At 39.7% G+C, this 19,155-nt stretch overlaps 4 protein-coding genes and 1 long non-coding RNA gene across 7 annotated transcripts; 1 reads left to right on the forward strand and 4 right to left on the reverse strand.

Moving 5' to 3' along the window:
• Positions 1–8: 8 nt before the first annotated feature.
• On the reverse strand, positions 9–2,487 carry LOC140359647 (high affinity immunoglobulin epsilon receptor subunit gamma-like). The gene is made up of 7 exons (XM_072444712.1): positions 2,417–2,487; positions 717–811; positions 614–643; positions 524–547; positions 400–453; positions 293–325; positions 9–206 (listed from the first exon to the last, which is right to left on the reverse strand). Exons 1-7 carry the CDS (start codon positions 2,478–2,480, stop codon positions 138–140), a joined length of 369 nt encoding a protein of 122 aa, XP_072300813.1. The 5' UTR covers positions 2,481–2,487; the 3' UTR covers positions 9–137.
• A 4,266-nt stretch (positions 2,488–6,753) lies between these two features.
• On the forward strand, positions 6,754–9,163 carry lamp1b (lysosomal associated membrane protein 1b). Its single transcript, XM_072444713.1, has 8 exons — positions 6,754–7,081; positions 7,289–7,336; positions 7,379–7,393; positions 7,469–7,602; positions 7,668–7,793; positions 7,865–7,931; positions 8,004–8,171; positions 8,253–9,163. The coding sequence occupies exons 1-8, from the start codon at positions 7,027–7,029 to the stop codon at positions 8,390–8,392; spliced, it is 753 nt and encodes a 250-aa protein (XP_072300814.1). The 5' UTR covers positions 6,754–7,026; the 3' UTR covers positions 8,393–9,163.
• LOC140359649 (uncharacterized) lies at positions 7,198–7,603 on the reverse strand. Its single transcript, XR_011926876.1, has 3 exons — positions 7,469–7,603; positions 7,379–7,393; positions 7,198–7,336 (listed from the first exon to the last, which is right to left on the reverse strand). It is a non-coding gene; the product is annotated as an uncharacterized lncRNA (long non-coding RNA).
• Positions 9,164–9,232: 69 nt separating the features above from the next.
• On the reverse strand, positions 9,233–11,769 carry LOC140359178 (growth hormone-regulated TBC protein 1-A-like). Of its 2 annotated transcripts, none has more exons than XM_072444042.1 (8): positions 11,128–11,769; positions 10,641–10,786; positions 10,411–10,569; positions 10,226–10,350; positions 9,975–10,071; positions 9,725–9,897; positions 9,477–9,662; positions 9,233–9,402 (listed from the first exon to the last, which is right to left on the reverse strand). In XM_072444042.1, the coding sequence occupies exons 1-8, from the start codon at positions 11,205–11,207 to the stop codon at positions 9,304–9,306; spliced, it is 1,065 nt and encodes a 354-aa protein (XP_072300143.1). In that variant the 5' UTR covers positions 11,208–11,769; the 3' UTR covers positions 9,233–9,303. The 2 variants fall into 2 exon arrangements, with proteins under 2 accessions (XP_072300143.1, XP_072300142.1); XM_072444041.1 differs by having other exon boundaries at positions 10,641–10,789.
• Positions 11,770–13,108: 1,339 nt separating this feature from the next.
• dcun1d2a (DCN1, defective in cullin neddylation 1, domain containing 2a) lies at positions 13,109–17,225 on the reverse strand. 2 transcript variants are annotated; one of them, XM_072444714.1, is made up of 7 exons: positions 17,108–17,225; positions 15,809–16,025; positions 15,565–15,733; positions 14,817–14,947; positions 14,658–14,740; positions 14,462–14,558; positions 13,109–14,389 (listed from the first exon to the last, which is right to left on the reverse strand). In XM_072444714.1, exons 1-7 carry the CDS (start codon positions 17,108–17,110, stop codon positions 14,310–14,312), a joined length of 780 nt encoding a protein of 259 aa, XP_072300815.1. In that variant the 5' UTR covers positions 17,111–17,225; the 3' UTR covers positions 13,109–14,309. The 2 variants fall into 2 exon arrangements, with proteins under 2 accessions (XP_072300815.1, XP_072300816.1); XM_072444715.1 differs by lacking the exon at positions 17,108–17,225 and adding an exon at positions 16,177–16,307.
• Between the last annotated feature and the right edge of the window lie 1,930 nt (positions 17,226–19,155).

Here is a 19,155-nt window from a genome sequence, read left to right on the forward strand (position 1 = left end):
GTGGCTTTATTTAGTGGAAATAACCAGCATTGAGGTTTTGAAGGACCGTAAATCCAACAACCTAAACTGTAGATGAAAGGACATGTTTCAGACGACTTCACAAAAATATTGGGATATTTTTCGATCAGTGATAGTTGTCAACGAAGAGCAGATGAGGATGTCCCAGGAACTGCCGCCACTTCCTGCCCTCTGTCGTACTGTGCGGCCTGTGTTGGGGATGCCAAAAATTATGATTCTGGAAAACACTGTGCATTTTTATTTAGATAAGCCGGTGGAATATTAATCTTTGTACCTCTGATCTATGGTTCTTCTTTTCACGTCTCTTCTACAGGAGATAACAATTCAACACAATCAGTTGCATTGAACAGGGCAAACATTTACCATACCATTTTTACTCACGTTGAATGGCTGAAGCATTTCATAAGGATCTGCATTTTTGTCCGCCCCAAGCTCCTACAATGATGTACAAACTGTAAATACTTTTAAGTTATGACATGTTTGTGAATTTTCAATATTTTCCTACCTGATAAATGTCACCAATGGATTCCTAATGAAGGGGGGGAAATATAAATGTTTATTTTTACACTATAAAATAAAATAAACTAATACTTACAGATACGACTGTTGGAACCTGATGCAATAGCTTGATGAAAAAGTATATTTTAGTGACAATAACTAAAAGACCAATAAGCAAGGTTAATGTCTCATTGGCTAACCTTTTCTCTGAGGAACAAGACTGTTGCAATAATGCAGTAAAGGATGAGGACCCCATCGAGGATGTAGCAAATCGTTGGGTCACTGACAGAAAGAGCTGTAATGGGCAAATCACAAAAAGGGGACAATAATATTAAATAAAATAGTGCAACACCTACCATAAAATAACAAGCATTATTGTAAAAATAAGCTACTGAAGTCATTCAGGGTCATTTTAACTATTTGAAAATTTACTATTTATTTGTTTTTACAAATAATTTGTTTATTTACACCACTTCAAGTAGTAAAATACCCTCAAAACACGGGGGACATTTGACTAAACTTCCGTGAGGGAAAACGTATTCAAATGAATGAATAAAATAGGCCTAATAAAACCCTGAGCTTGCCCATATCCATTAAAAAAAAAACTTTATAAGAAAAAACTCATGTAGAGATTATACCCTCTTTATTAATAATAACCTACTAATAATTATTATAAATAAATGTAAGAAATATAGGGTAGACCAATTTCACAACACATTCATTATTTCATTATTTCATATGATGATTAATAAAAAAAAAACTATTATTTAAGCCTATTTATGCGTTTCAGAGTGAAATAAAAATACGACACGAATAAAACAATATTTCTCCTATTTTTGAACGAGCAAACGTCCCTGAGAGGGAAAAGTCACGTGACTTGATTTGCATAGTTGAGTTAGATTTAAAATAGATAAATAATGATCGTTGCAGCAGTAGATCGTAGTCGGGTGATTTGTTATATTTTCAGATGACTCAAGAGCGGAAGAGGTGGACGCTCGCGCTCACAGGTCTTCCTGTGTCAACTCTGAGGTTTGTCTTTGTAAAAGGCCCTTTATCTCTCTGTGGTTGGAACAGTGGACAACTTTTGCACCCTTCTTATGACAAAACAAAGCAGAAGTTAACGCTTTTCTTCGGGTTTTTGCCATGACGCACTCTGGCATTCAGGTTCAGGGACCGTTATGAACGTTGGTTTAGTCTGTTAACTTTACTCTTTGTACAGATCTGGAAGTTAGATTAAACTGCTATTTATAATCAAGTCCACCGCCATCATTTTGTTTTCAAAATGTGATGTTGAGCAGGAAAAGGTCTTAAAGTTAACGAGATCAATTTGAAACTTCTCCTGTAGTTTAATCACATAAATGTAAAAAAAAAATAAAAAAAAATAAATGAATTAATATAAAGAGTATTATACGGTTTTTATCATGTAAAGTTTTCATATAGAAATGAGGCATTTTATGTTTAGAAATTGCCAAAAATGCACATATTTGAGATATTTAAATCTGAAAAATGAACAGAACCAGGATTAAATTAAAGTCTATGGATGAAATAATAAAAACATCTTTAGGAACATATTGGACAGTTTTGTTGTTTCCACTTCAGAGCCTATGCTGAGAGAAATAAACATTAAATGATCACAACTACGGACTTAATTTCCTCAGCCACCTATATAAACTAAAGTATTAAATAACTAACAAACACATTTTTTTTTAACTTGTAAATCATCTATGCCATTGTCAATGAACAGAATTCACAAACATTGAAACTTGTCTTGGTGATTCAGTGCACCATATAAATAATGAACGATGAATAATACAATCAAAAGTTTAACTATAATCGTGATGATGCCTGACATATGTTTTGTTAATGAAGTCAATACATAGTCACAGAACTCGACACTCACCGTTGCAAGATGTTGTGTTCAGGAAAATGAGTAGCACGAGCACCACACTCTTAATACTTTCCATCGTACTGGCTCCCTCTGCTCTGTGTTGACAGTGTTTCTGCTGCTTTAGATTACTTCAGATACAGCACAGGAAGTGGCTGAACTGACTACCTGCCCATGGACGTGCACGTACTTTCACTCTGGTTAGTATACACACATTAATTTCTATTTAACATTTACTATCTCACAATTTAGGAAAAAAAATGTAAGAAAAAAATACATTCAGACCTTTTGTTTTTCTTTCGCTTAACATTTAGTTGGGAGGTAAATATGAATTGGTTAATTGATCATTTAGGTCACAATATAATCATAAGAACTAAAAAATATTTATTGTGATCATTTTAGAAGCAAAATTAGGTAATGTAAATTAAATCTGTATAGCAAAAATGTGTTTACGTGAATTGTAAGTCACATTAAAGCTTATGTGCTTATTTCATGTTTGGATTTGCCATGATTTATTCTGTATTTGAAATGATTTGATATTTTTGTTTAGAAGCCTTTGTTTGATATATATTTTCCATCAATTTTAATGTTTGTATTGCCATTAAATATTTTGCACATGTGTTGTTCCTGCCCTTTTTACGCCTCCTTTTGACGGCTGTAAAAATGTAGATTTAAAATTAATTGCCAAATTTTTGTTGCTTTAATCTGTTATTCCACTTTAAATCAGACCAGATAACATTTTAATCATATCTAGATGCAAACTCATATGTGGTTGAAAAAGGCACATAAAATAGTTGAAATATGAACGTTGGTTGAACAGCCTTGGACATGAGTTACCATTACTTTATCTTTCAGAAAGTTTGAATTCATGAAGCTGGTCTCATTCTTGTGGAATTATACAGTATTGATATTTCTTGATGTTTCCTTTCACAATAGTTTTTTGTAATTTGGAGACATTTTACACACCATGGTGAAGCTAAATATTACAGCAGAAGACACAAGTCAAGTGCCAATGATGTGATGGCAAAGGGGTTCTTAAATTAATATACAGTAAGATTTTGTGATATTTTCTCTTCTTGATGATGTGAGTACACAAATGCATGTTTTATCTCTTGCTGAGTGTTCTTAATTCTGTGCAAGCGTGTTGTTAATTCTGTGCAAGCGTTCTTTTGCTTGCACAGAATTACACTCAGCTGTGATGTGCAAAAATCAACAGCGTGTGGTTTTTTAGCAGTGGCATGGCTAACAGACTTCACTAGAATTCCACACACAAAAAATAATTATGTCCTGATTGATATAATGTTTGTGAGTGCAGATAACTGCTGGTGGTATGATAGTTATTTGATGGGTTGACAGGCCAATAATGATTAATACAGGTACAGGTGAATATTTTTGGTTTGGTAGAGTGACCTAAACACTTATAATGAACTATAATTTGAATCATCAGAATTGTGTTAAATGTGACACAAACAGCAGAAATGTCTAAACTAATGAGATATTAATCAAGGCTATAGAGAGATTCTGATGCCGTGGCAATTGCAGCCCCCATGTGCTTGTAAGAGCAGGACAATTTGAATAGAAAATAAAAACAAGGCCCAATTTTTTTTTTTATATATATGAATTGACATACATCGGAATATTTGTAGTCCTAATAATGTAGCAAACTCTACCTGTTTCAGTCAGAAATGGCATTTTCCTCCAAATTATGAAAATTAAGATTCATCCTATAAACACTGCACTGGTCTATGATTTATGATGAATGTGTGAATGTTTTTTTTTAAGGGTATTTGGCCAGTAGGCTTTACTAAACAGGACAGTGCAGTGTGAAATGACACCAGAGAAACTGTTTATATTTGAATATGTGCTTTTTATAATGTCTCCCTAGTTCCTTGTACAGTACAGGTGGGGGCAAAAGCATTTGTTTCCATTGAACAAGGAAACATTAACTTCCCCAATATTCTGTTCAACCATAATAATATTACCATTTTGAATTGAATACATTATCATTTAAAATATAGCAACTATATTCTTTGTTTGTTGTTGCAGTCACAATAAACTCTGTGGTAACTTGGTAGTCAAAAATATTTTAAGGCGAGACACTACTAGCAAATATTTGCTGTTGTTTTTGTCAGTTTGCTCACTCTGTGCATAAGCTTTCGAAACAACATGTTTAATCAAGTGTTGAACATAGTAACTTCTAAGGCAGTTTTCTCAAAATGCATTTCCCATCTGGAAATAAAAATCACGCTATGAAGTAGCACCTGCATAAACCAAACTTGACGCATCAAATAAAAATAAAAATGATACCGATGGACACCGGAAGTAAGGGATGCCGTCAGACTGAAGAAGGAGGCCTATCAGGCCACTCTGGCTTGTAGGTCTCCGGAGGTCATCGACGGGTATCGGCAGGCCAAGCGAGCCGCAGCTCATGCTGTCGCAGAGGCAAAAACCCGGGCCTGGGAGGAGTTCGGGGAGGCCATGGAGGAGGACTATCGGTCAGCCCCAAAGAAATTCTGGCAAACCGTCCTGCGCCTCAGGAGGGGGAAGCAGTGTCTCACCAACACCATTTACGGTGCGGGTGGAGGCCTGCTGACCTCAACTGGGGATGTCGTCGGACGGTGGAAGGAATACTTTGAGGATCTCCTTAATCCCTTAGTCACGTCTTCCGAAGAGGAAGTAGAGACGGGGACTCGGAGGCTGGCTCATCCATCACCCAAGCTGAAGTCACTGAGGTTGTTCGCAAACTCCTCGGTGGCAGGGCTCCGGGGGTGGATGAGATCCGCCCTGAGTACCTAAAGTATCTGGATGTTGTAGGACTGTCTTGGTTGACACGTCTCTGCAACATCGCGTGGCGTTCAGGGACAGTGCCTCTGGACTGGCAGACCGGAGTGGTGGTCCCTCTGTTCAAGAAGGGGGACCGGAGTGTGTGTTCCAACTACTGAGGGATCACACTCCTCAGCCTCCCGGGTAAGGTCTATTCCAAGGTACTGGAGAGGAGAATCCGACCGATAGTCGAACCTCGGATTCAGGAGGAGCAGAGTGGTTTTCGTCCCGGTCGTGGAACACTGGACCAGCTCTATACCCTCCATCGGGTGCTCGAGGGCTCATGGGAGTTTGCCCAACCAGTCCACATGTGCTTTGTGGATCTGGAGAAGGCTTTCGACCGTGTCCCTCGGGGTGTCCTTTGGGGGGTGCTCCGGGAGTACGGGGTCCGGGGCCCTTTGCTCAGGGCTGTCCGGTCCCTGTATGACCGGAGCAGGAGCTGTGTTCGCATTGCCGGCAGTAAGTCAGACCTGTTCCCAGTGCATGTTGGACTCCGCCAGGGCTGCCCTTTGTCACCGGTTCTGTTCATAATTTTTATGGACAGAATTTCTTGCCCCAAGTGGAGGAGTTCAAGTATCTCGGGGTCTTGTTCACGAGTGAGGGAAGGATGGAGCGTGAGATCGACAGGCGGATCGGTGCAGCGGCTGCAGTGATGCAGTTGCTGCATCGGACCGTTGTGGTAAAGAGGGAGCTGAGCCGAAAGGCAAAGCTCTCTATTTACCGGTCGGTCTACGTTCCTACCCTCACCTATGGTCATGAGCTTTGGGTAGTGACCAAAAGAACAAGATTGCGGATACAAGCGGTCGAAATGAGTTTCCTCCGCCGTGTGGCTGGGCGCTCCCTTAGAGATAAGGTGAGGAGCTCGGCCACACGGGGGGAGCTCGGAGTAGAGCCGCTGCTCCTCCAGCTGAGGTGGCTCGGGCATCTGTTCCGGATGCCTCCTGGGCGCCTCCCTCGGGAGGTGTTTCAGGCATGTCCCACCGGGAAGAGCCACCCGGGGAAGACCCAGGACACGCTGGAGAGACTATGTCTCTCGGCTGGTCTGGGAACGCCTCGGGATCCCCCCGGAGGAGTTAGAGGAAGTGTCTGGGGAGAAGGAAGTCTGGGAGTCCCTGCTCAGACTGCTGCCCCCGCGACCCGACCCCGGATAAAGCGGCAGAAGATGGATGGATGGATATTTTAAGTATATATATCTACCTATATCTATATATGTATATATATCTATATATGTATATATATATATATATATATATATATATATGTGTGTGTGCGTGTGTGCGTGCGTGTGTGTGCGCGCGCGCGCCTGTATGTGTGTGTGTGTGTGTGCGCGCCTGTATGTGTGTGTGCGTGCGCCTGTATGTGTGTGTGCGTGCGCCTGTATGTGTGTGTGCGTGCGCCTGTATGTGTGTGCGTGCGCGTGCGTGTGATAGTGTTTTACGTCATGCAGTAAATAGAACCACAGTCGCAGCTGCTGTTGTTTTGGAGTCATTGCCGCGGTCACGTGACTCTGCTCTTGTTTAAGAGCCGTGTCACATGACCCAGTCCTCAGACTCTGCAGCTGTAAACAGCTAACGTTAACGACGCTACATAACACTTTATGCGCTTTGCTCATTAGTTTGTTGAATTGTTTCGAGAAACTAGTAAACGTTTTATTGCAGCGGCTTTTCATTGAAAGGCATATGTTCATTTTGAGAGGTTATTGAAAATCGAAAGTTAGCTTAGCGGGAGAATCTTTTGGCTAAGTAGCAGCTGGTCTGCGCTGCTGACATCGTGAAATCAAACTTTGGAGAAATCCGTTTACAATGGCACAGATGTGCATTGCATTGTACGTGGGATTGAGTCTGCATTTACTCTTTGGTAAGTTAAACCGTTTTGCTTAACTGTATGATGCTCGCAAAGCTAGATCTTGTTATAGTTCTTAGATATTGTAATTGTTGACTTCAAACTACATTAAAGGTGTAGTAATACCCATCACATTTGTACTGTGTATTGTTTGTTCATTATGACAATATTGCCATCTACCGACAAAAAGTAGTGTTGTTAGATTCACTCTATTTTTTGCAGCCACTGTTTTGCATCAAGGTGCGGCTGACTTTGTTTCCACACCTCCACCTACGACGTCTGTACCTCCACCTCCACCAACGACGTCTGTACCTCCACCAACGACGTCTGTACCTCCACCAACGACGTCTGTACCTCCACCAACGACGTCTGTACCTCCACCTCCACCAACGACGTCTGTACCTCCACCTCACAAAGGCCCCGGTGTTCCTGCTCAAGGAGACTATAGTGTCAAAAACGAGACCGGCACCGTCTGCTTGAAAGCAAAGATGGCTCTCCAGATCAATATTACCTTACATTCTGCTTCTCTAAATACGGTGCGCTACTTAAAATACAAAGACATCTCTGTGATTTGCATCTGACTTTCAATTTAATTTTACAGATTGTACAAAAAGTTGTCAACCTTAATCCAAATGAGACTGCAAGCTCAGGCTCATGTGACAAAGAAAGGGCCATTTTGAAACTCAATTCACCCCAACAAACAGAACTGACTTTCCAATTCACCTTGGTAAGTTTGTTATCGCTCTAATGTCACTTTCACTCTCTCTCACTTTGTTAATTCTTTGTTTTTATTCTCAGAATACTACATCTAAAAGGTACAATTTGAATAGTGTATCTATTTCTGCAAGTTGGCCAGACATGGCAGGTAAGAGTTGAGGCATTGTGAAATATACATGTGTTGTAAATGTGACTGATTTCTTGTTTTCCTCTTTTATAGAAGGCTTTTCTGCCCACAATGACAGCCTGGATTATCTCCAGGGCAACCTTGGCTTCTCATACATGTGTCGGTCAGAGCAAACCCTAGAGGTGTCCCAGAACTTTTCTCTTAAAACATACTTTCTACATGTGCAGCCATTTGGTCTGACAGGAGATGCATTTGGATCTGGTAATTTTTTTCCTGGTCTTTTTCGTTCTCCTTTTTTTAAAATACAGTAATGTAATGTCTGATGTGGTTTACATTTTTCAGCGCTAGAATGCCTGTTGGATCAAGACGACTTGGTGATTCCTATTGTTGTCGGGGCAGCTTTGGCAGGACTTGTGCTGGTTGTGCTTTTGGCCTACATGATTGGCAGGAAGAGGAGTCATGCAGGCTATCAGACTATTTAAATTGGTGTGTAATTTTCTATAAGCTCAGTGTGCATGGCCTCCATTTAAAAAAAACACTTATTCTAATTTTTGCTTTTCTCGTCATAACCTTTTTCACTCAAGTTTCTTTGCAAGTCTCTAATCTGTTACTTAGAACCACAGCCCTTACAACAAAGTCAATATGGATCTTTGGTCCACTAGAGTTCTTAAAGTCTGTGTATAATTTATTGAAGGGATTTCAAATGTAATTTTGCCAAAGTTTGTCTTCTGAATGTTACAAAAAAAGGATACTTTGCTATATTTAGCCAAAACCCATACCCACTTTAAACTTACTGTGTTTGGGTTGGGCAAGGTCAATATTTCACCAACTCTACCTTTTGACCTTTTCAAAGCTGTACATATTTGCCATCAAAGGAAGTTACTTTTTATTCATTGCACAGGAAGGAAAGTAAAGCCATGTCATTGTCAGCTTGAAAATACCACTTTACCAGGTGTTGGAAATGAACAATGCTATTGGCTAGCTAGAATGAAGATATTGCAGGCTTTATATGTATGTTGCTATATTTGTTACCACTAGATATTTTGGTTGCTAAAGGGAAATGTTTCACTGCAGTTGTCATACAATTTATGTACAGTAAGCCATAATGTCAATGTTGGTGCCTTTTCAAAGGTTTCATGGGAAGAAGACATTTGATTTAATTCACTGTGTGCCATATAGGTGCATGGTCATGTAGCATTGTTATTTGTATTCATGCATTCATATTTAAGTTATTTCTAAAAGGATCAATAAAAGTGCGTAAACGACAAAGGATTTCAGTGTTTATTTTAAACCGAAATTTGTTTTTTTTTCTGTTGAACACTGAGTAAATCTAGCAATATGACCTATACTGTACAAAATTGTCTGTCCCTCATAAAATACAGTGTAAAAATCCCTATGGCCGGTGAGATCCTTCTTCAATAACTTGTCTGCATTTTTCTCTTAATTTATCAATAGTTGCCTTTGATAGGCTTCCAGGTTCAGTAAATATTTTCTGTGTAAGAAAGGTCGTATGATGTAAAACAGAATCCAAAGTAAACAGTGTAAAAGGATGTGAACAGGACTCACCTGCATGAAGGTGTGGCAGTCTAGAGTGAATTCTCCATGGGTGATTTGTTTGAAACATTCGCACACATCAGAAAGAGAGCGAGCTCTCAGGATTTCTGACTGATGGTGAACTATCAGAGTCAGAGCAACACGGAAAAGCACCTTGGAACCTTCATAAAAGAGACAGTCCCAAATTCGCAGTACAGTCTGGAAAACAAGGAACCTCAGGTCATCAGTTGGCTAATGCATTGGACAGATTTTTTTCTCACCTCTATGGGAAGAATGTCAATGTAGAGGCAAATGAACCAACGAGAGACTACCAGCATCCATATACCAGGATATTGGTCCATAAGCTGACCCACAGCTGGAGCTTTAGCCCTCACAAGTTCACCTAGAACCGCCTGGTCAGTCCTCAGTCCCAGCATAGCAGGGCTGTAATAGTCTACAATTGTTTATTAGAATGAAACTGATGATGTTGAAGCAAACACAAACATTGTAAGCATGACTAAATATACAAACCAGGAAGTATTCTGCCCAATAGAGCATCCAAGAGCCAGAAGGATTTCTCTTCATCTTTGGTGATTAAAATGAGATATCCCGCAATAAAATTCATTCCCTGATTGGTAAAAAACATATACAAATCTATTTTTAACATAGCACTCAGGATTGACTGTCCTCTGGTTGAGGGATTTTAAGCAGGAACATGGGGAACAAGATCATCCTGTTCTAAAACAAATGTTTGTGTAAAGTTACAAATTTCAGCTCCTTACCTGACAATATCCTACAGCTTTATTATGGTGTCCGTATGCCACTAAGACATTGAACAGAGCTTTTTGCAAGCATGACTCCGCTTTTGTCTTAAAAAGGATGTTATCAGGGAAGGTTCGATGCATGTCTGTGAAATGCAAACATTGATTCAGAACAAATAGGTTTTTATTAAGTATGCGTGTCTCACCTGTGTAAATAGTCTCTTTAAGTGTTGTGTCATGCTCAGCTTCCAGTAGAGACTGGTAGTACCCATTGTTACTCTCTTGTTTTTCCCTGGCACCACTTGCTGCCATCCAGATTCTGGCACGATGTTCATTAGGCACACCTTTTCTTACAAATCTCTTTACTTGCAAAAAAAACAAAAGCTTGATAATACATATCACATTTCTTTCAATTAAGTTGTTCTATTTGAAATACCTGTCACGTTCTTCTCTACGTGTGGTTTCTCCAGAAGCAGTTTGGACCACCTTTGTGACCTTCGGTTGAGGACTGTGGCATATGAATCCATCATGTCTTTGTAAGATTCAAAATCATCAGGTCTTTCAAATCCATACAGGTCGGTCCTGCTACACAATCGAGAAGCTTTGAAATGACTGCTGAAAAAGGTCTGATAGAACCACACTGGGATTATGTTTCATCCCCATACACTATTATCTAATGAAGGAAAACTACAGCAGCTTCAGGAGGGTAGAGTTTCTAAGGCAGACAGATCAAATACCCGAGCGATTGACTGTCGTTTTAAATTACTGTCAAGTAGAAATAGCCCCCCACACAAAACCCTTTTCAATTAGTTAAAAGATGTGTAGTTAATGGAATTACATTATTCTTTTCCTTAAAGCATTTTAAAAACAAGTTAAAATAAATAAATAAATTGAAGTTATAAACAATTTCAAATTAGGCTTACTCGTCTGTGACATTATCTGAAAGAGGTTCAGTTTCTTCTGCTTCTTTATCCATTGGTTTTACTCCAGATCCAGTGGTCATTAGTTTCTAATTGTATCTGCTCGAAGCGAAATGGCTGCAGTGCGGGCAAATAACACTGTCAGCTGAGTACTTTACCTGACTGCAAAAGAGGAGGGGCTTCTGTAGGGAACGCCCAAGATCATCTGCACCTGAGCCCTGTATTTGCATGAAGGAGTGGAGAATTACACTACTATATTGCAAGTGCAGAAGTAGTGAAGGCAGAGCAGGTAAATATAATGGAATGTTTGAGTTTGGGTCTCGTCCCTTTTTCTAAGCTCGGGTCCTCTACCAGAGGCCTGGGAGCTTGAGGGTTCTGTGCAGTATCTTTGCTGTTCCAGCACTGCACTTTTCTGGACCGAGATGTCTGATGTTTTTCCAGGGATCTGCTGTAGCCATTCTTCCAGTTTGGGGGTCACTGCCCCCAGTGCTCCGGTGACCACGGGCCCCACTTTCACCTTCCAGGCCTTCTCCAGGTCCTCTCTGAGGCCTTGGTATTTCTCCAGTTTCTCGTGTTCCTTTTTCCTGATGCTACCATCACTTGGTATCTCCACATCAACCACAACAGCTTCCCTCTAGTGTTTATCCACCACTACAATGTCTGGTTGGTTCGCCTTTACCATTTGGTGTGTGTGTATCTGGAAGTCCCACAGGACCTTGGCTCGGTCGTTCTCCATCACCTATGGAGATGTTTCCCACATTGACCCTGGGGTCTCCAGTCCGTACTCTTTACAGATGTTCCTATACACTCTGCCAGCACCTGGTTATGGCGTTCCATGTATGTTTTCCCTGCCAGCATCTTGCACCTTGCAGTAATGTGCTGGATTGCCTCAGGGGCCTCTGTGCACAGCCTACACCTTGGGTTTTGTCTGGTGTGGTAGATCTGGGCCTCTGTTGCTCTGGTGCTGTGCAGCCATGATCAGGGCCTCTGTGCGGCCCTTCTGTCCTTCAGTCCTTCTGGCTCGCTCTAGCCATTGGTATAATTTGATATCAGCCCTCCAGCACCTCATCCGGCAGCATACTCTCATTCTGCATACTCCTAACATACAGCTAGGCATAAAGCTGGGCACACCGGACCCACACAGTCATTCCAGGATCATTTAGAGGCTGAGGATTTTATCCTTAAGCTTTTTAACAGTCAGCGAGCTTGTGCGGGTCATATTGTACAAGTCTGTGCATCCCTCCATGGATGTACCTCTCCAGATCAAAACAAACCCACCTCCAAACTGCTCATGCTGAATGATGTTACAGCATAATTTTTCACAACTTCTCCAGATCTGTACATGTCTGTCTGAGTTAACTTAGTCTAAGGGGCCAGGAGAGAAGAGGATGTATTTCTTTTTTTAATGGCAAATGCAAAAGGAGCACCAGAGCCAGACTTCAGAACACAGGGGCAAATAGAGGACGAGACCCTCATGAAGCCTGTTTCTGATGAATTGGTCAGGCAAATTGACACCATTGGTCAACCGAAGGCAATTTTGTGGCTCTGTCAGCTCTTGTCCTGCTCCAATTTGCACAAAGGAACAGAAGAAAGACCATCAAGTCCTTTTGATGGGATGTAGAGCTATGCCCTGCCCTGAGAATACCTGCCCATTTCCTGGAACCTCATACACACTCTGGAGAAACCTTCTTGCAATAGCACATACTAAGTTTGGCCAAGTGTGCCACCTTTGCAGAGTCCAAATATCACCTCATCTACAACTAGTGAATCTGAGCCCTCCTCTGAAAGCGGAAGGAGATGAGAAGGGGCATAGCAGGCATAACTTTATGTTTTAAGTTTGTCACTGATTATTTCAGCAACACAAAAACAATAGAAACGCTTCCACGATCCCATCAACTGACCAGGTTCTAGACTCCACCTAAAAAGTGTATACTGTTATTTTTTGTGAGTTTACTTAGACAAAGAATTTCAACAAAAAGCCTAATGCTTTTGTGATTATGAAAAACTCATGCTTTATTCATTTTGAATGAACAATATACTCAGCTACTTGCATTATGTATTAACAATATTCAAATTTCACTACCTTCAGTAACACTGGAGATGGGCTCAAACAGAAAACATATTTGACAGATGCTGTTAAGGCATACTCTGTCCTGTTTATGCCCGCTTTCATGTCCTGCCTTTATGCCATAACATACAGATATGCACCATGCAATCCTAAAGGTCTGCATTTATTGAACTGGTCAATCCTGTTTAAATTACCTGCTTAAATTAACATGTCTGACAGATCTACCGGTACATAAAAAATTAAAATGACTTCTTTACATTCAGAAACAAAAAGGCTGTGCTGTGGAAAGACTGACTACATGACACTTGTTCCCAGATTAGCCTGGAAATATGGTTTATCACAAACCAGCAATAATTCAAATTAAAGTACTTCCTTTGTGTGAAATCTATTATTGAAAACAGCCCAAAATTATGTAAATGTTTTAAACATGCTTTCATTGAGAGGCTCACAACTCCTTGACATGACAAATCCATCTAACAATAACAGCATCATCCACAAATATTGAGGCATCCCGTAAGAGATCTCAGCATTTACTGTACATAAAAGAATTGTATTTATAAATTGACAATTATATTATTCTTCATATAGCTCTATGTAAACTGTCCCAATAGATACAGTATTTACAGTAAAAACTGCAACAGTCCTTGTGCTGGTGTAGTGAGCACTATGTCCCAAGACATTAGAGCTTTGCACGGTCACCCAGAGCTTTACAAACATAACGAAGTTGACTTTGAAGAATCTTAAAACACACAACTTTCTCGCCTTGGTTTTTTTCAGGCAGACCCAGTGAACCTTCTCTTGGAGCCGCTATCATCACAGCTAAGGTGTCCTGGCGGGCATGTTACTCTCATCCAGAGGCAAGGCTAAGGTACTCCAGGATATTGAGCTTCCACCACAGAAAAAGGTGTGACTGGCGATGTCCAACCCACATCTCATGTTGCAAGGACAAGAATGTGGCCAGTTTTATTCACTGCTCTCTGTGAGGTGGATTCCTGACAGTTTCAAGTGCTTCTGTTTTTATGGTGAAGTTTACAAGTTTTGTTTTTGTACAAGTCTTAAAAAACTATGAAGTCACTGTAAAAGAAAACAACCTGGGCGTCCAGAGTTGGTATATAAATTAGAGAGTTTTGCGCTTTGATCCTGTTACGATAGGGCGTGCAAATTCCACAAAATCATCTATAAGGACAGGCCATGCTCCTAAAAGAGACGCAAAAGAATATTAAGATATACAGTACGTTTTAAGAGATTTGCATTTTTAAAGACACTCACCTTCCTCGTCATAGTTAGACATGTCATCTGCAATCATATTTCCAAAGTCCAACAATAGATTCCATGTGTCTTTAGGAATGGATCTTTTATGATGTTCCTATAATGGATAAGAGCAAGTAGAAAGAAAATGACATGTAAAGTATGCTATAACATCAAGATATACAGTATGGATTTGAAAAAAATGTATTGTGATCACCAATAGAAATTTATTCCACAGGTCAAGGAACTTAAATCGTTCTGAAAGAACAAGCTTCCAGTAAGCTACAGCCATTTCCAGATCTGTAAAAAGTAAACAAAACATTGAGTTCATTGGAAATATCTGGATGCTTAATTTCCTTCATGTTATTGTCCTTACCTAGACCCTTTTGTCCTGGATTCTTTGCAAAGTTAAAGGTGAACTGGTAGAAGTCCTTAAATTTTCCGCTATCTTTAAGTTCTTGCTCTAATCTTGGCAAAAGTGCCTTCAACTTTTCCGGACTGTCACATCTGGGAAAAGATTCAATCACAAATAAAACCCAACTGAGTTGTTGCGTCACAGAAGTGGCAACGCTGAAAGCAAATCACTAACATGACACATAAACTTCAAATGTCCAAAGACAAACCCTACTTTAATACATTTAAAAGCTTGGAGTTGTGCGCTCCTTGTCGTTTAATGCTAACAAATTAGCTTAATAAACTTGACATCTGAATCTGATGGCTTGAAGTAATTTCAACTGTCAACAATCTAGTCTTTGGAGTTGAATAATGGTAAAACTTTCTGAAGCTTGTGTGAAAATTATTTCACTTTTTTTTATTTATTCTGACAGAGGCCAGTTTTTACAGAGAAAAGAACCATAAACCAGGTCTACAACTCTGTAATATGACATTTAAGCTGCAAGACCTGCCCTTGGGATCAGTTTTAAACACTAGAAAGTTGTGATGTCAAGCAAATGCAACCTTTTACTTGTTTGAAGCACTCCAAGCACTGCAGCCAGTTTAGTGAAGCTATAAATAGAAGCCCTCCCTCCAAGGAGTCACTAAAAAGAACTTCCAAAGATACCCTGAGCACTGTTTATGTCCCTGGGCGGGTGGCCATGTCAGAAACTAGTAATGACAACACTCACCCCAGCTCAGTCATGCCATCTATAAACTCCTTTTTGGTAAATTCACACTGAGTGGCAGCACGAAACTTCCAGGCAACAACAAGTACAGTGATGCTGGTGGGATCCAACGACAAGTCATCACAAAACTGTTGAATTCCGTCTATACCAATCTTATTTTCATCTTGGGGGTCTATTGAAAAAAACAAAACAAGAGGTGTGTAAATCAGAATTGCTGACTGCTGTAAATTACTGACTCAAAACTTACCTTTGTAGCGATTATAAAGCTGCTCCAGCTTTTTGCGGTCTACTGATGTTTTCATAGATTCCTTGCAGTAGAGGTCTGGATTTTGAAAATAGTTGTCGGTAGCAACCTCTAGTTTCCAATCATTCTGTGTTAGGCAGTACACGGCTGTCTTCTCCCCAGCCTGTGTAAAGGACATGAACTGCCGTACCTTGTCCCTTTGCGAAGACTTCAGCTTATGCTGTAGAAGCACAACAGGACAGGGGCTGTCAGGCACTGGGATTGAAATCAGAGCCAGCAGCAGAAAAAACATAGCAATGCTAAAAACAAAACACACAAGGAGGTACATAGATCTATGCACATTCAGGAAAACGTTGAAAACAAAATCTTACTTCTAAAGATTACTCTATGACCTCTAAGTTTACAGCTCGTATGAAGGGCCGCTGGTTATATCTAACTCGGAGACAGTATGGACATTTCGAAAGGGGAATGTTGTGGATTCTCAGGCACATGCTGTTCCCCCTCCCACTTAAAAAAGCTTCCTCAGAAACTACTGCTAGACGTAACATGAGTAGGGAAATGAGATGCCATCATCGTGGAGATGAAGAGTAACAAATCTCTGCCACAAACATATTTAATAAAACACACTGCTCTGTCCTCCAAATGTTTAACCAGTTAAAAACACTTTATGATTTAAGAACAAAACCATATTTGACAATAAGTAAGAGCTATCAAAGTTATCAGGACACCAAACTGAGGATTGCGTTTCCTGAAATCGGAGATTGGCTTGAGTGCAAAACTCATTGTTTAGAGCGCCTTGTATTGCCTTTACCTAGTTCTGTTTCATTTAGGGAGTTTTTGGACTTGTAGTATGTAGATAATAATTTTGTGGTTGTTATAGTTGCACTTTTTGTTAAGCAACCTCTCTACATATGCAGCCAGTGCTAGTAAGTGACTAGCTAGCGTTAGCAAATTAGCCAGAACGTGTAAGCTAAAATGTATGATAGCTTAATAACAGGCATAAACTGACAGTATGTTTATAAAAGATTGGATACTGTGACGCAACTTGCAGCGTATAAATGCTGAACACTTGCTATAAATGAAGTTACTTGATTGACTATTACGGGACGAGGAGCTAGCTAGGCTGCTCTCAAAATATCACTGACCTTCCTTCCCTATAACAGCAGTGTACCAAAGAGCTATCCCTTACAAACTGAAGGCATGGAAGGCATTGTGGATTTTGGGTATCATCACAATATTGGATATGTACATTTAAGTAAGCCAAGTCCTGCGATTGGCTTAATGTTTATTTTGGTTACCTACCATTTTCGCACCGCTGTTAGACCAGTTTGAGAGCCCAAGTATTGTTCATGATGCGCATGCGCGGAAGTGCTCGTCCAGAACACTCATGGCAGTTATTAAAGGGGATGCCTATATTTCTGAGAGCAATAATCCCCAAACACATGAACACTTACAATGGAATAACTGGGATGTAAGAAACATCATTCTTGTTTTGGGTAAAGAAACAGGCAATTAGATGTGGGTCTTTATTTACATTTTTTTTATTAAGATAAGATAAGATATTCCTTTATTGTCCCACATGGGGAAATTTCATTCTCACATTTAAGTCTGTTTCCCCACCTTTCCTTTAGATACATTTGAGCATCGTGTTTGTACAAAATACTTGATGGCATTTATCAGTCTTAACACATTTAACAATAATAATAATAATAATAATAATAAAAATACAATTATTGTAACTTTTTTGGATAAAGGGGGAAAGTTGCTGCATTGTGAGACTGAATCCAAACTATCAAACTGCTGAACGCTCTCCCATTTGAATCTACACTGTCCTGTCAAGCAAAATCTTTGTAGCAGTGCAGTTAAGAAAATAGTTCTTAACTTAAAGCCATCCATTAAGTCTCGAAAGCTATACTATTTTGTTGGCATATGTCATCACATCATAACTTGAAAGCATGCAGCCTTGAATCCTGTCCAAATGTTTGTGCACATTGGAAAGGAAACGGTTATATGTTCAGTCTGAAATTACAAAAGCAGTTTTGCAAAAAAAGCAATTTTATTTGGAGGAAATCTTTTTTGTCATGTTTCTAATTTTTCAAGCTATAAAACATACCGTAAACAATTTAGGTAAATCTCTCTTTTAAAAAAGATTTATCAAAAAAAGTCACAATATTGTGAGCTGAACAAGGCACTGTTTATTCACCCCACTCCCAATAACAAACAAGGGAAAGAAACATGGAAAATTACATTAGGTAAGTTTATTTGGAAAGTACAATACACAAGGCAATTCAAAGCGCTTCACACAACAGGAAAAAGACCTGACAGAAACACAAAACAGTTTAAGACATAAAAAAGAAGAGTGCAAAGAAAATCATTTCAGTCATATGCACATCTAAACAAAACAGTGTTTTGCTTGGATTTGAACAATGTCAGCCTAGAAGCCTGTCTCACATCTTCAGGAAGACTGAGAGCACAAAACTGAAACACAGATTCCCCATGTTTAGTCCTGACTCTGGCACCAGCAGGAGGCTGGACCCTGAGGTCCTCAGAGTCTGAAATGGTTCATATGGCACTAACATGTCCAAGATGTACTTTGGTGCTAGGCCATGGAGAGACTTGTACACAAGCAGAGCTGCTTTAAAGTATATTCTCTGAGTCACAGGAGCCAGTGCAGAGACCTAAGCACAACAACCAAAAACAAGAACCAAAAACATACATTAATGAATTAATTGACAAAACACTTACACATTTATACATTTAAACAGTTGCAGACACATTTCTCCCACACGGCATGTCCTGTATGAAGTCTGCAGGACAATCGTATAGAGCATCAAAGTACTTGTGGCATTTTGACATTTCAAGATCATTTCTGCGAATACCCATTTTATGGAGCCTTGACAGTGTATACTAATACCTACTAGAATTTTGTATTGAAAAAAATGACCCCGTGTTTTTCAAAACACCCGTTCTGAGATGAGAACATTACTTTTATTAGTTTTGGTTCAAAAGTACACTGCACCTTTTACTTTCTACTGCACTATTCCCTTTTTGCACTACATCTGTACATTTTACTAAATTTAACTGTACATTTTGTATACATGGTAAGCCTATTTTTATAATATAGCAGATTTATATTGTTTTTCTTTAATGCATGCCCCTTTTGATTTTATATAGGTTGTTTTATCATTGTTCTTTGTTTTATGTTGCACTGAATCACCAAAGCAAGTTCCTATGTTTGTGAATTATGTTAATTGGCGATAGCAATAAACCTGATTCTGAAGTGGTTCAATTCAACCCAAGACATGGCTCAATTACCCCGCACTGGGACATTTTTTACGCTAATATCTAAA

Source organism: Eucyclogobius newberryi, unplaced genomic scaffold (assembly GCF_026437365.1).
Source record: "Eucyclogobius newberryi isolate DKJ021-1_F unplaced genomic scaffold, fEucNew1.0.hap1 SCAF_14, whole genome shotgun sequence".
In the NCBI taxonomy this organism is placed as follows: Eukaryota; Metazoa; Chordata; class Actinopteri; order Gobiiformes; family Gobiidae; genus Eucyclogobius; species Eucyclogobius newberryi.